The sequence below is a fragment of the Otolemur garnettii genome, unplaced genomic scaffold (assembly GCF_000181295.1).
Source record: "Otolemur garnettii isolate 467f Iridium unplaced genomic scaffold, OtoGar3 scaffold00104, whole genome shotgun sequence".
Classification (NCBI taxonomy): domain Eukaryota; kingdom Metazoa; phylum Chordata; class Mammalia; order Primates; family Galagidae; genus Otolemur; species Otolemur garnettii.
The window spans coordinates 3,999,602-4,016,430 of NW_003852499.1; the positions used below are offsets into that span (position 1 = coordinate 3,999,602).

The 16,829-nt window shown below is 38.8% G+C and overlaps 1 protein-coding gene across 1 annotated transcript in view; it reads right to left on the reverse strand.

Moving 5' to 3' along the window:
* NDUFA9 (NADH:ubiquinone oxidoreductase subunit A9) overlaps positions 1-16,829 on the reverse strand; it is a 31,664-nt gene that overhangs the window by 13,493 nt on the left and 1,342 nt on the right. Inside the window, exons 2-6 of the mRNA XM_003796421.3 lie at positions 14,723-14,893; positions 14,068-14,165; positions 9,715-9,806; positions 6,575-6,716; positions 4,732-4,834 (exon numbers count right to left, since the gene is read on the reverse strand). Of these exons, the coding sequence (XP_003796469.1) occupies positions 4,732-4,834; positions 6,575-6,716; positions 9,715-9,806; positions 14,068-14,165; positions 14,723-14,893 (606 nt within the window). The remainder of the gene's footprint in view (positions 1-4,731; positions 4,835-6,574; positions 6,717-9,714; positions 9,807-14,067; positions 14,166-14,722; positions 14,894-16,829) is intronic.

The window sequence follows — 16,829 nt, forward strand, 5'->3', positions numbered from 1 at the left end:
CTTCTTCTAGGACTTTTATTGCTTCATGTCTTAGATTTGAATCTTTTATCTATCATGAGTCAATAATCCCATTTATCAATGGGCAAGAGACATGAACAGAACCTTCTCTAAAGAAGACAGACAAATGGTCTACAAACACACGATATCCACTTAACCCCAGAGAGAACAGCCCACATTACAAGGTCCCAAAGCTACAGATGTTGGCACAGTTGTGGAGAGGAGGGAATACTTTTACACTGTTGGTAGGATTGCAAACTAGTGCGGCCTCTTTGGAAAAGAAGTATGGAGAGTCCTCAAAAAACTAAAAGTAGACCATCCATTTGACCCCACAATCTCATTATTAGCTATCTACCCAGAAGAAAAAAAAATTATTTTACCATAGGACATTTGCACTAAGATGTTTACTGCAGCTCAATTCACAACTGCCAAGAAGTGGAATCAACCCAAGTGCCCATCAACCCATGAATTGGATAAATAAGCTGTGGTATATGTATACCACGAATACTATTCAGTCATAAAAAGATGGAGACTTATACTACAACTATGTCCCAAATGGGGAAAAAAAAAAAAAAAAAGATGGAGACTTGACATCTTTTGTACTTACCTGTATAGTGAAGAACTTTCCTCTAAGTAAAATATTATAAGAATGGAAAAGCAAGTATCCAATGTACTCAATACTAATAGGAAACCAATAGGTGAACAACTGTAACCCTATGAGAGAAAAATACGACTACATCCAAATAGTGAGGGAAGGAGGAGGGAGGGGGTTTGACGTGCTACCACTAACCAGCACGATATGAGAATATATGGCATATTTCCTGGGTGAAGGGTTCAACTACAATTTGGATTCTACCTAACAAATGCAAACAATGTAACCTAATTCTGTGTACCCTTACATCAATCTGAAATTTAAAAAAAAGAAAAGAAAAAGAATTTGGACACCAAGACCAATCAATGGGGAAAGGGCAGTCTTTTTAACAAGGAGTATCCACATGCAGAAGAATGAAATTGGACTCTTGGACCCTTATCTCACACTATATACAGAAACTAACAAAATGGATCAAAGATCTAAACCTAAAAGCTACAACCTAAGAAATCCTTAGACAAAAACGTAAGAGGAAAGCTTCATGACATTGGACTTGGCACTGATTTCTTAAAAGCACAGGCAACAAAAGTAAAAATAGATAAGTTGGACTACCTAAAAAATAAAATCTTCTGCACATCAAAAGGTACAAAAGAGTGAAAAGACAATATACAAAATAAGAGAAAATATTTGCAAATCATATATTGGACAAGGGCTTAATATCCAGAATATATATGTAAAGAACTCAACAACAATAAAAAACCATACAGCCCAAATAAAAATGAGCAAAGGACATGAATAGATTTATCTTTCTTTTTTTTTTTTTGAGATAGAGTCTCATTATTTTGCCCTCAGTAGAGTGCCATGGCATCACAGCTCACAGCAATCTCCAACTCTTGGGCTTATGCAATTCTCTTTCCTCAGCCTCCCAAGTAGCTGGGACTACAGGTGCCCACCACGATGCCCAGCTATTGTTTGGTTGTAGTAGTCATTGTTGTTTGGCAGGCCTGGGCTGCATTTGAATCCGCCAGCTCCAATATATGTTGCTGGTGTCCTTAGCTGCTGAGCTACAGGGGTCAAGCCAGATATCTCTTTAAACAAGATATACAAGTGGCCAACAAGCACATGAAAAGATACTCAACATCACTGATCATCAAGGAAAGGTAAATTAAAACCACAATGAGATACCACCTTACAACCAATAGATGGGTTACTAACAAAAAACCCAGAAAATGACAAATGATGACAAAGATATACAGAAATTTGAATCTTGTGCATTATTTGGTGGGAATCATTGCTGCCACTGTGGAAAACACTATGGTGGTTTGTCAAAAAAAGTAAAAATAAATATACCATACATCCCAGAATTCCACTTCTCAGTACATACCCCCGAAACTGAAAGTGTGGTCTCAGAGATATTTGTACAATCATGATCACAGCAGCAGTATTTACGATTACCGAAAGGTGGAAGCAACCCACGCTCCCACTGATGGAAGAAGGGTTAAATGACATGTAATATGTGCATACAATGGAATATACTCAGCCTTAAAAAGGAGGAAATCTTTCATATGGCACAACACAAATGAACCTTGAGGACATTATGGTAAGTAAAATAAGCCAGATACAAAAAGACAACTACTGTATGATTCTACTCACACAAGACAGTCAAATTTCCAAAAACAGAAAGCAGAATGGTAGTTGCCAAAGTCTGGGAGAAGGAAGGAAGGAGGAGTTGTTTAACAGAAGAGGTATTTCAGTTTTAGAAGATGAAGAAGTTCTGGAGATTGGGTGCATGAATAATGTGAATATCTTTTTTTTTTTCCGAGACAAAGTCTCATTCTATCACCCTGGGTACAGTGCCACGGCATCATAGCTCAGAGCTACCTCAAACTCCTGGATTCGAGCAATTCTCCTGTCTCAGCCTCCCAAGTAGCTGGGACTATAGGTGCCCATCACCATCCTTGGCTAGGTTTTTCTATTTTTAGAAGAAGCAGAGTCTCATTCTTGCTCAGGCTAGTCTTGAATTCCTGAACTCAAGCAATCTACCTGCTTTAGCCTCCCAGAGTACTAGGATTACAGGCATGAACCACCATACCCAGCCACAATGTGAATATTTTAATACTACTAAACTCTACTCTTTTTTCTTTTTGGAGACAAAGTCTCACTTTGTTGCCCTCTGTAAAGTACCATGACATCACAGTTCACAGCAACCTCAAACTCTTAGGTTTAATTGATTCTCTTGCCTCAGCCTCCCAAGTAGCTGGGACTACAGGCACCAGCCACAATGCCCAACTATTTTTAGAGATGAGGTCTCCCTCTGGCTCAGGCTGTTCTTGAACTCATAAGCTCAGGCAATCTACTCGCCTCAACCTCCCAGAGTGCTGGGATTATAGATGTGAGCTATGGTGCCTGGCCTGGGTCTTTTCTTTTCTTTTTTCTTTTGTTCAAACAACAGTATCTGTCCTCCCACAAGTCCCTGGGTAGTGGGGTGACACGGGTGTTGCAGGGGCTGGGTTGACCCCCCTCCTCCACTACCCTGAAAGCTCTCCAAGCACAAAGCTGAGACAAACCCCAAACAGTGAGCGATGTCCCCACCACATGCCCACAGACAGTAGCATCCAAGCCCTCCTGATGCAGGTCAGAGGCGCACCGGAAATAGCATGCTAGTCTCACATCAGGGAAATGGCTTTAAAAGCACAAATAAAATATTACCATTGTCATCTATTTTCCAACTGGTTCCTTTTTGCTTAACATCATTTCTTCAATTCACCTCTCTTTTCTCATTTTACTATGAGCAGTCAGAAGGGGCCAAAGTGTTCCTTTAACATTTTGCTTAGAAATCTTCACAGCTAAATGAACAATTTCATCACTGGTTAGTTCTACCTCCTACTAGAACACAATGCAGTCAAGTTGTTTACCTCCAGTTTCCAATAACACGTTCCTCATTTCCAACTGAGACCTTTTAACACTGCCCTGAATGTCCACATTTCTAACATGCACCTTGAAACTCTTCTAGCCTCTACCCATTACCCTGTTCCACTGCCACACTTTCAGGTATTCATCACAGCAGCACCCCACTTCTTGGTACCAAATAAAATACCACAGACTGGTATTAGCTTATATAACAAAATTTATTTTCTCAGTTTTCAAGGCTGCAAGATCAAGGCCAGCCAACATAATTCCTGGGGAGGGCCCTCTTCCTGGCTTGTGCATAGCTGACTTTGAACTATTTCCTCACATGGCCTTTGCTCAAGATGTGCACACAGGGAGAGAAAAAGACCTCTTCTCCCTTCCTCTTCCTATAAGGTCACCAGTCCCACTGAATTAGGATCCCACCTTTATGACTTCACTTAACCTTAAATATCTCCCCAAAGCCCTAACTCTAAACAAAGTCATGTTAGGAGTTAAGGCTTTGATATATGAATTTGGGAGGGAACACAATCTAATCCATAGCAAATGACAAATTTTATATTATGTCTCCTTTAACACTTTTTTAAAAAAAATGTAGAAATTGATATAGAATGTAAACAGACATAGCAACAGGAAGAAAAACAAGATAAAAACCTCAAAATTAGATAAACCAGCATCCATACAATGGGATCCATACAAAGGAATATTATTCAGCTATAGAAAAAAATGGGCCATCAAGCCATGAAAAGACATGAAGGAACCGTAAATGCATACTGTGAAAAACATCAATCTAAAACAAATTGTGTACTATATGATTAAAATTCCATGATACTCTAGAAAAGGCAAAGCTATAAAGATAGTAAAAAGACCAGTGGTTGCGGGTGGGGGTAAGGGAGTAGGGATAAATAGGTAGAACACAGGGAATTTTAGGGCAGTGAATCATTCTGTATGAGATTCTAACATCCTGCCAAGATCACAGAGCTAAGTGGGCCAAAATTTAAACTCAGACTTTTGACTCCCATTTTCATGCTCTTTCTATTAATCTAAGCTGCTTCTTTGATACTGAGTAGCAAGACCATATTGACTATGAGAATATAACTTTAGGGACGAAAAAGGCAACTGGGAAAGAAGAAATATATAACCTTAGTCTGTCAATCAGAGAGTACAACTAGCTCATGCTCAACTTCAACTTGGTTAATCAGTATTGCTTTCTTCTACCATGCAGAAAGAATACATACTTGCAAAATGATTGAGGAATCTATCTTCTCTTCCAAAGATGTCTGATGGCTTTATGATAATGGCTTCTGGAAATGCATCTCTCACTTCTTTCTCTCCAACAGCCTAAATAAATAACCACACAAAACTGTTCTGAGCTCTGAGATCAGTGAACAAAACTCCCCTTCTTTCCACTATCAGGAAGCTATTTGTAATTGAAAGGTCCTACCAGATAAAGGTAATGATAAGATTCATAAAACTCAGTTATACAGAATTTTTTTTTAAATAACACACAAAATGCCCTGTCCTTTTTAGCTTTTATTGTTTTTTCCCCCCATTTTTACTTTATGGAAGTTTACAGTGAAGAAGAAAGGAGATAAGAGTAAAATTTTTCCACCCTCCATTTTCAGATTCTCTGGTTTGTGTCTGTTAACAACCTAGCAGCCTGCCAGAAAAAAAGATCATGGTGGCAGCCAGTTAACTAACAAAGTGGCAGCAGTACACACTTATCCAGATGAGGTCAGGCTAGAGTCATTAACCTGCCTGGTCTCCACTGCTCAACTGTTCAACATCCTTACTTATTATCATCTGCTAACTCCCTAAGAGCTCTCTTGTTCAATGAAAATTCAAGACCTAGTCCAGCCTTCCTTTCCACTCACACCACCATTGTGGGTGACATCAATCTCCAAGTGGACTTGGATCTCTCAGGTTCCTAAACTTCTCAACTCCAATGAGAAGCTCCTCATTCCATGTCTGCCACTCTCAACTCAGTCACACTGCAGACTGTATCAAGAACCGAAGGGCCCTTCTTCTGAGACACTGAAAGACACCCTTCTCTCAGATGACAAACTCTTAGAACCTCTAGCCTGCTTCTTTGTTCATCTGCGCCTGGGATACCAGTTCCCCAACTTTCTCAGGACCTCGAGTCCACTGAGAACTGCTTTCCTTTACCTCAGCCGCACCTATCTTCCCTGGCCTCCCCTCTGAATTCCAGATTATAGTCCTTGGCCCATCTTTTCAATCCCCCTCTTACTAATACTGTAAACTACCTTGTCCCTTTGCCCTCCAGGCAAAATTGTAACCCTGGAGGAACCCCACTTGCCTCCTTTTAGTCATGAACTCTTATTACTTTCAGCAGCTGGAGGGAAAAAAGGAAATAAAAATCATAAACTGGTACCATTTTAAATTAATGCCACCAGTTTTAACTGGGCCCTCAACATTTCTCAGAAATAGTGTTTTCCTCCAATTAACTTACTCTCTTATGTGACAATTCCAAATGTTTTCTATTCTATTCAAATTTTAGGCATCACTTTCTTTTCTCTTCATTCCACTACATGACTTTACCTTCTAATTCAAAGAGAAAATCTAAGACAGCAGAGAAAACCACCTCAACTTCTACCACCAAATCGACAAACACAGGTGTGTGAAGCACCATGTTCTCCTCCTCTCTTCAGAAGGGAGAAACAGTGCCACCTCTAATGCTTTGGCGCTCACCTTCTTTCAGCTTCTCAGGAACCTATTCTCTCATATCTGCAGTCGTAACCTCTTTTTTTTTTTTCATGAGACAGTCTCATTATGTTGCCCTCAGTAGAGTGCTGTAATGTCAAACTCTTGGGCTTAAGCAATTCTTTTGCCTCAGCCTCCCGAGTAGCTAGGACTACAGGTGCCTGCCACAACACATGGCTATTTTTTGGTTGCAGTTGTCATTGTTTAGCAGGCTCGAACCTGCCAGCTCCAGTGTATGCGGCTGGCATTGTACTCACTGAGCTATGGGTGCCGAGCCCATCCCAACCTCTTTAGCAGCACCTTCTCACCAATTCTAGCTCTGTGAACCACTTCCCAAATCAACTTCATAGATGTACTTACCTTATTTCTCAAATATCTAGAAGAGCTTTTAATATTAGCATTCAAATGGGAAACATGAATGAATTTCTCAACTCCAGCTTCCTTGGACACTTGAGCAATTGCTTGGGGAATCTTCACAAAAACATCTTCAAAATCAAAGTTTCTGGAAGAGAAAAAAAGGGAATCATTAAGAATTCCAGACTTAGGGCTCAGCACCTATGGCTCAAGTGGCTAAGGTACCAGCCACATACACCTAAGGTGGCAGATTCAAATCCAGCCTGGGCCTGCCAAACAACAATGACGGCTGCAACCAAAAAATAGCCAGGCGTTGTGGTGGGCGCCTGTGGTCCCAGCTACTTGGGAGGCGGAGGCAAGAGACTCGCTTAAGCCCAAGAGTTAGAGGTTGCTGTGAGCTGTGATGCCACAGCACTCTACCCAGGGGGACAGCTTGAGGCTCTGTCTCAAAAAAAAAAAGAATTCCAGACTTAGGATTTTGGTTTTCTGTGACAAGCTGATCTTTATTATAGTATTGGAATTCATAACACATAAACTTTTTGTTCTTGTTGTTTAGACCATGCCTCACTTCATTGCCCAGGCCTGACCAACAGCAAGACCTCATCTCCAAAAAAAAAAAAAAAGCCAGGTGTCAGGTGTTGTGACAGGCACCAATAGCCCTAGCTACTTGGGAGGCTGAGGCAAGAGAATCGCTTGAGCCCAAGAGTTTGAGGTTGCTATGAGCTATGACACCACAGTACTCTACCACGGGAAATAAAATGACATTCCATCTCAAAAAAAGAAAAAAATCATGCTTGGGCAAACAGGAATAGGTTGACCTCTTTACCAATTTGGATGCCCTTTCTTTCTCCTGCCTGACTGCTCTGGCTAGGACTTCCAGTATTATGCTGAATAAAAGTGGTAACAGTAGGCACCCTTGTCTTGTTCCATCCAATACTTGGGGGGATGCTTTAAAATTTTCCCCTTTCAGTATATTGTTGGCTGTAGGTCTGCGACATATGGCTTTTATGATTTTGAGATATGTTCCTTCTATGCCTAGCTTGTTGAGGGCTTTTATCATGAAGTAGTGCTGAATTTTATCGAATGCTTTTTCTGCATCTGTTGAGATTATCATATGATATGATCTTTGTTTTTACTTCTGTTTATGTGGTGAATCACATTTCTTGACTTGTATATATTGAACATCCTTGCATCCCTAGAATGAAACTCACTTGCTCATGGTGGATTATCTTTTTGATGTGCTATTGAAGGTGGTTTGCTAGCATTCGTTGAGGATTTTTATATCTATATTCATAACAGATATTAGTTGTAGTTTTCTTTTTTGTGGTATTCTTTCCTAGCTTTGGTGTCAAGGTGACACTGGTGTCATAGAATAAGTTAGACAGGGTTTCCACCTTCCTGATGCTCTGAGACAGTTTCAGTAGAATGGATGCCAGTTCTTCTCTATAGGTCTGGTAGAATTTAGCCCATCTGGGCTAGGGCTTTTTTTGTTGTTGGGATATTTTTTATTACTGTCTCAATCTTGCTATTCTTTACTATTCTATTCAGGATTTCTGTTTCTTCCTGATTCAGGTTTCAGAATTGTGTATTTCCAAGAGTTTATCCATTTCCTCTAGGTTTCTAGTTTTTGTGTAAAGTTTTTCATAGTAGTCATGTATAGTATATTTCTGTGGTATCTGTTGTAATGCCTCCTTCTATATTCCTGATTGAGCTTATTTGAGTCTTTCCTTTTCTGATTAACGTAGCTAGTAGTATATTTATTTTGTTTATCTTTTCAAAGAACCAATTTTTTGTTTCATTAATCCTTTGTATATGGTATTAGAGTTTTTTTGTTTCATTTACTTTTTGTTTTCATTCCATTTAGTTCTGCTCTGAGCTTTTTTTTTTTTTTCCTTCTGCTAGCTTTGGGTTTGTTATATTCTTTTTCTAATTCTTGAAGTGAGTCACCAATTTAATTCAAGAACAGGGCCAGGTGCAGTGGCTCACACCTGTAATCCTAGCACTCTGGGAGGCAGAAACAGGTGGATTGTTTGAGTTTAAGAGTTTAAGACCAGGCTCGGCACCTATGGCTCAAGTGGCAAAGGCACCAGCCACATACATCTAAGGTGATGGGTTTGAATCCAGCCCGGGCTGCCAAACAACGATGGCCACAACCAAAAAATAGCCAGGCATTGTGGCGGGCGCCTGTGGTCCCAGATACTTGGGAGGCGGAGGCAGGAGACTTGCTTGAGCCCAGGAGTTGGAGATTCTGTGAACTGTGATGCCACAGCACTCTACCCAAGGAACAGCTTGAGGCTCTGTCTCAAAAAAAAAAAAAAGAGATTAAGACCAGCCTAAGCAAAAACAAGACCCTGTCTCTACTAAAAATAGAAAAACTGAGGCAAGAAGATCACTTGAGGCCAAGTTGGAGGTTGCTGTGAGCTATGATGCTATGGCACTCTAATCAGAGGCAACAGCTTGAGACTCTGTCTCAAAAAAAAAAAAAATTAATTCAAGAGCATTAACTAAATGCTTACTCTGTACTATGTATTGTGTTAGTCATTACAGAGGATAAAAATTGAATAAGACCCTCCAAATCTTCAAAGAACTTAAAAGGATATTTAATGAGAAAGACACATATAAACAAATCTAAGTTAAACTTTAATAAATGCATTTAAAATAGAGGTATTAACAAAGTTGTGGAACTATAGGATTAAAACATTATTTGTTGATAACCCGTCAAAAGGCTAAAAAGAACTGCTCAAATCAGTATTTATGCCATGTTCAATTAACAATTTGGAGAAGAGATCTAGAACACTGTCCACACAAGAAAAACCAATGTTCAGCTTAATAAACCATGAAACAGGAAAAATCTTAGTTCCTAAAGCCATCCCAGATGGACAGATCCAAGCACAGGTCCAACAGCATTCTATCAAGATGGTAACACTAGCCACACTAATATATCACACTGCTGACTTACGAGACTTGCAGCCAAATAAATCTCCTAAGGGGTGTCACTGGGTAGTGTTTATAGTGGCTGTTCAACCAACCCTTACTGACTAATTGAAAATTTGACTATGATGCCTGGCATACAGAATGTGCCCAAGAAAGGTCTATTGAAATCTAAGAGAGATTTATACAAGAAGAAATGAGAGACAGAGACTTACTTGGTTTCCCAGTCTCGTCCAATAAGATTGATGACCACATTGCTGTGCTCCACTGCTCGTCGGATAGAATCTTTATCTCTTCCATTCCATTCCTGTAACAGCAGTAGCCAAGCAGATGAACACAGGGGTACACCTCAGTGTTTACACATCTAGAGCCCTTTGCCCCAGAGCAGTTTCAAAATGGGCCATCTGTTGTAGTCATAATATGATTTCATTTCATACAGGCTCCATTTAGAACAGAAATGATTCTGAAGTCTCAGATTCCCTGCTGATGCTCTGACTCTTCTGAAGACAAATAGGTCAAAGTATACTTTACTCAGGAATACTTTTGACAGAACTAGAAAAAAGGCTGTTCATTTTTAAGGGGGCATATTAGTCTTCGTCCACCCTCCACTCCCCCCAAAATTTGTAAATGAATCCAATGAGCAAGTCTCTGTTCTGTTCCTGAAATACAGTCAAAGAATCACAGGTTGTTTGGGAGGTAAAGAAAATTTCCCTTTCTGCAGCAATCATTTACAGACTAAAGATAGGAAGAGTGTCTTTTAAAGGCTAGAATTAAATCAGGGACATTCAAGACTATTTTCTTATATTGCTTGTATTTTCTTTTTATTATTATTTTATCTCAGGCTCCTTTATTCCATGAATATTTACAGAACATCAACTATAGGCAAAAATAATCATTGAAGATAACATTGGGACAAATATATCAATTTTATGAGGAAACAAAAGCATTATCTACAAATCAATTATGAGATAAGTGTACTCATTACCATCACTCCTAGTAAAGTTGAAGGTCCTAGCTAGTACAATTATGGTAATTTAAAAATCCCAATGGTTTGTAAAAAAAATACAAATTTCATTACTTCCGAGTTACCAAGTTATTTGTAAGTTACCAAAAACAATAGAAAAATTCAGTAATGTAGCTAACTTCAAAATAACGATACAAAATCAATTATATTCCTATGTAAAAAAGAACATATTTTCTTACTTAATTCTTTCTCTTCTAATAATCTCAGATCTAGTAATTTCGACCTTTTAAAAAAAATTTAAGTTTCTTTAACACCATCCGCAGAGAAGGAATTTTTTCTTTACAGACATGAAAACAAAAGTCAGAGAAAAACGAAATACCTATAACTTCAGGGCATGCCAATGGTAGGTTTCAGTGTAGAAGTATAATTATCGGTTTAATTTATTATAATAAATAATTAAATAATTATAATAAATAGTTATAATCTATAATTAGATTAATAAATTTATCTAGCATAAAGACTGGATATTAAGTAACCCCCACACAAAGGTACACAGGTTTCTGTATTAAAATAAAAATCTTGTAAGCATTTCAATGGAAGATAATAAGTAAAAAGAATTTCCTAGGGCCAAATACTAAGGACATGTGTATGAATCAGTACAGTGGGAGGGAGAGGGAATGAGAAGAGAAAAGAGAAAGGAAGGAGGGAAGGAGAGGGAAGAGAGATAAAATAAATGACTATATACTGAAACACCTACCCAATGGGTAGGTGGGGAAGGACTACAAACTCAGATTCAAGAACAAAACAATAAAGTCCTAGCAGGAGAGAGTCAGAACTGATGATGGAGAGTGGCCTACAACAGACAACATAAAATAGTAGCTTTGGAGTCAGACAGAAATGCAAATTCCAGTCTACCATGTGCTAACTTGTTACAAATTATCTCTTAAGAGCCTCATGTAAAAATTAGAAAATACAACCTAAGGGCTGGGTGCAGTGGCTCACGCCTATAACCCTAACACTCTGGGAGGCCGAGAAGGGTGGATTGCTTGAGCTTATGAGTTTGAGACCAGCCTGAGCAAGAGAACCCCATCTCTACTAAAAATAGAAAAACTAGGTGGGCATTGTGGCAGGTGCCTGTAGTTACAGCTATACAGAGGCTGAGGCAAGAGGATCACTTGAGCCCAAGAGTTTGAGGTTACTGTGAGTCATAACGCCATGGCACTCTACTGAGGGCAACAAAGTGAGACTGTCTCAAACAAAACAAAACCTGTCTCATGAGGTTATTGTGAGGATTAAGTAAAGATACATAACATCTACAACAGTGAGTGGCATACTCAACAAAAAAGTAGCTCTATACATAAAGAGATTTTAAAAAGGCTTTTTCAGAAAAGATGCCAAGGGTAGGACAGGAAGTATCCAAGATGACTCAGTAGAAGAACGGGAGGCATAACTGCATGAATAGCATAAAAGCCCTAGAGAGACATCAAAAGGAAATTTAATTCTCAATAAGCTGATATACCAACCAAGTGGCCATTCAAACAGCAGTTTCAAAGACTAAGGTGGGGCAATCAGCACCCAACACCCAAAGTGTCCCATCCTTCTCAAAAATAAACACATAGATGAACACTAAACACATAAGACTGTGAGTTCCCCAAGATCTTGCTCATCAAAACACACCAGGAGATGATCTAATCCATGCCCACAGAGCAGAAAATTCATCTCAATTCAAGTTGAAGGGAGGGGGGAGGAAAAGAAGGGTTAGGGGCTCCTACTATATGGGAACAACATAGGGGTGTATGGTACCCCGTTGGGGTGTGGGACACAGCTACAAAAGGGACTCTACCTCACAAACTCAAATATTGTGACATGGTTATTGGTACCCTCACATTAATTGAAATTTGAAAAACAAAAAAACAAAACAAACAAACAAAAAATGCTCAAAGCTCAGCTCAACCCCAAATACTCAGTAAATAATACTCTGCAGAAAGAATGGAATAACTTATCATGTGGCTCAATTCCTATGTTCTACATTTGCAAGCTGATAAAAGGTTTCACCTACCACTTTTGAAATAAGTCACAAAGAACTAGGAAAAGGCTAAGCTCCTGTAAGTATAATACCAAGAAGATATTTAATAATAAGATTTCAGAACAGAAAAGCATTTTAGAAACAAGAAATTTCCAATGTAAGTATTAGCTTGTGAATGTTCAGCAAAGAATAAACAAAAATGTTGTTTAAAATAAGCCAACAGCTACTCAGAAGGCTGAGTGGGAAGAGTTACTTGAGCTCAAAAATTTGAGACCAGCCTCAGCAACACAGTAAATTCTCCATCAAGTTAAAAAAAAAAAAAAAAAAGTTGAAATTTAAAGTGATTACAAATAATCTATGTGCAAATAATAACAGAGATATTAAGGATATTTACCAAACATTTTTTAAAGGGGGAAGTATAAAAATGAAAGAGCTCATGGGGTGATAAAAGTAGAAAGTTAGCTATAATAGCAGACCCAAGCTTCACGGCTCAGGAAGTGCAATCAATAGGTTAGCTGTAGGCATTTAGGGCAGCACAGTTCTTTGTAGAAAGGGACTATCCTGTACTCTGTAGGATAATTAGCGACCCTGACCTCTAATAAACAGTGTGGTTCTCCAATCACCATGACAACCAGGAGAGCCCCAGGCATTGTTAATCTGTCCCTTAAAACACTCTTCCCCACCCCTTTCCCTATGCTTTGCCCCACTGGCAACTACTGATCTAAAGGCAGAATCTGCAGATTAAAGAATGACAACGGGAATTCTCAGAAAGGATTGTTCTAAATTAAATCTATGCTAAACAAACCAAGTGATAATATATCACCTATGTGTGATTTTTTTTTTGTCTATAGCAGTGTTGTGCAAAAGAAATATAAAATGAGGCATATATGTAATTCTGAGTTTTCTACTTTGTAAATATTCTACTTTCTGAATTTTCTACTAGCCACATTTAAGAGTAAGAGGAAACAAGTAAAATTCATTTCAATAATATATTTCATCTACCCTAATACTTCCAAATTATTATTTCAATATGTAGTAAATATCAACAATTATTAATGATACATTATGTATTATTTTCTTCATACAGGCCTTTGAAATCTGGTATCTATTTTACACTTGCAGCATATTCAATTCAGACTAGCCACATTTCACGGCTAGTGACTACCATACTAGATAGCATAGTCTACAGCAGGGGTTAGCAAACTATATACAGCCCACAGGCCAATCTGGTCTGCAGCCTAACTTTGCAAACTAATTTTCACTGGAACCCCATTAGTCCCATTTGTTTACATTATGTGTATGGTTGCTGCCAGGCTACAAAGGAGGAGCTGAGTAATTCTGATAAAGATTTTATGACTTGTAAAGCCTAAAATATTTACTATCTGGTCCTTCACAGAAAAAAAATGCCTGACAAAACAAATGCAGGATCCCACCTGAAAGAATGCCCTGTGAATGGAGGATGCACTTAGCCCATTCTGGAATGAAAATTATTGCTCTATTATACTGTTTCTTACTCCTAAAACTGACTTTAGTAATTTACATTTGCCTATTCCAATTATCAATCATAAAAGCTCTTACCAGAAAGATAAGCTGGCCCAGGTCACCCATGGGACGAAGGTGCATGAAGTCATATGTATCACACCGATAGGGGATGATCACTTGTGATCCCATACGTCCTGAAGGAGAATGGATTAAAATAAGGACTAACATCAACATCATAGGTGGTGGCTCACACCTATTATCCTAGCACTCTGGGAGGCCAAGATGGGTGAGACCAGTCTAAGCAAAAGCAAGACTCCATCTCTAAAAATAGCTGGGCATTGTGGTGGGCACCTGTAGTCCCAGCTACTTGGGAAGCTGAGGCAAGGGGACCACTTGAGCCCAAGAGTTTGAGGTTGCTGTGAGCTATGACGCCAGGGCACTCTACCAAGACTCCGTCTCAAAAAACAAAACAAAATATCAACACGATATGGATACATATTCGATAAATATTTAAATTTTAGTACGAATTGATATTATATTTAACAAAAAGCATATTTTGCCATGCCATCTTAATATCCTATATGGAAGCATGGGTATATTCTTAATGTCACAGCAGATAAAAATAGCATAATACCAGGAAAGGAGAAATTCATAATACTTTTAAAATGAAGAGAAACGTAGCTCTTAGCTTTTCATCAGGTAATCCTGATCAATGGCAAGGGAGCATACTGAACTCAAGGAAGTTACTTACCAAGGTGGTTGACAACATATCGACCCAGGAATCCTGTTGCTCCAAACACAGTTGCCACAATGCCACTGACTGAGGAACGCCCACCTTTCCCATGAGGTATGAGGGCATAATGAAGATGGCGCCCGGGTGGACCATGAAACACGGATGTGGCTACTGCAGTAATGGCAGAACCTTAAACAAAACCCAGAAGACACAAAAAGTGGCAAATGTTAATATGACAGTAACTGTGAATGTAAATGTTTCTTCCCCTAGAAACCTGTAACATTATTTTGCAACTAGCACTTTAGTAATTTAAGTACCAACAGCAACAATAAACACAAACTATTGCAACATAGAATCCAGAGGATATAGGAAATACATAAAAATTAGAAAGTAAATTCCCTACCCTATAGAACATAACTTATCTAGGAAGTGAAATCTTATTAAGAAAAAACAGTTATAAAGCAGTTATAAATTACGATTGTATAAGCCTGTATGGTGAAAGAAACTGAGGATACAAAATAAGAAAGAAATAAGTTACACGATCATGAAGTATTCCCGGATAAAGTGTTTTGAGAAAGGTGTTAAAAAGGAATAAACAAAAAGAATAGAGTTCCATGAGAAACATGTAACACATCTAACAATGCAGAGGTAGGAACAAATATTTCCAGTGTAGGGTAACAGCAAAAGACTTAATTGGAAGAGTCTAAAATTCACGGCTAATAGAAAATAATGTTGATGCTATGGGTTGGAGGCAGAAGATTATTAATTCAGAACAATAAAAAAAGAGTACAGTTCAGGGCGGTGCCTGTGGCTCAAAGGAGTAGGGCTCCAGCCCTATATACTGGAGGTGGCGGGTTCAAACCCAGCCCTGGCCAAAAATATTAAAACTGCAAAAAATTAAAAAAAAAAAAGAGCACAGTTCAGACTTAACAAAACCACTGAAAAACATCAAAAGTGATGATAAAAGGAGCAAGCTTGAGAAAAGATTTTCTTTTAGAAAGGTTAACAGCAAGTGACTTCTCAAACCTCCCGCCATTTCTTTTTCATAGACTCAGTCTCTTGGTACCAGAAAGAAACCTCAATGTTTATGCATTGATGCTTATAAAATCTTCTCTATTGTATGTGTTCAAGAGACCATCTTGCCTTAGCCTGAACACATACCTGCAGGATTGGGAAACTCACTACTTTGTGTAGCAGGCCACTATAATTTGGGCCATTCTAACAGCTGAAAAGAAGGGAATCAGCTGCTTCCCAGAAGTCCAAGTTCTTCCCTATCCAAAAGTATAGAACTGGAGAAATAGCCTAGCTCACCAAATAGTGATTGCAATCATAGAGATTAAAAGCAAACATCAGAGGCTGGCGTGGTAGTGGTTCATGCCTGTAATCCTAGCCCTCTGGGAGGCTGAGGTGGGTGGATTGCCTGAGCTCACAAGTTCGAGACTAGCCTCAGCCAGAGGGAGACTTCATCTTTAAAAATAGCTGGCATTGAGGTGGGGGAGGTGCCTGTGGTCCCAGCTACTTGGGAGGCTGAGGCAAAAGAATGGCTTGAGCCCAAGAGTTTGAGGCTGCTGTGAGCTGTAATGCCACAGCATTCTACTAAGGGCAACAAAGTGAGACTCTGTCTCAAAAAAAAAAAAAAAAAAAGGCAAACATCAAAGACTAGACATGTAATATTATAATAATAAAATAATAACATCACATTATTAGCTAAATTTACAGAGCTCTTACTGGGTGCCTAGTGTTGTTCTAAGTACTTAGTAGGTATTATTAATACTATCTTTGTCATCACTTTACAGATGAAGAAACTAAAGCTGAGAGAGGTTAGTGACTGCCCAAAGAGCAGCCCAGTGAGACAGGAGAAAAAAACAAAAGAAAAAGGTATCCAGAAACCAAATACGAAAAGTGTTTTAAGGAAAAAATAGTTAACTCCATCAAATGCTGCCAAAAAATTACGCAGGAAGAAGACAGAGGATCACAGAATTTGGAAGCTATTGATTGCTGATGGCCTTACTAAGAGCAATTTTACTGAATTAGTATGGAGCAGGTAAGAGATTGTTAAGAGCACAAACTATGGAGTCAGTTAGAGAAAAGTAAATGAAAGAAAGAAGTTGATGAAAATATCTAG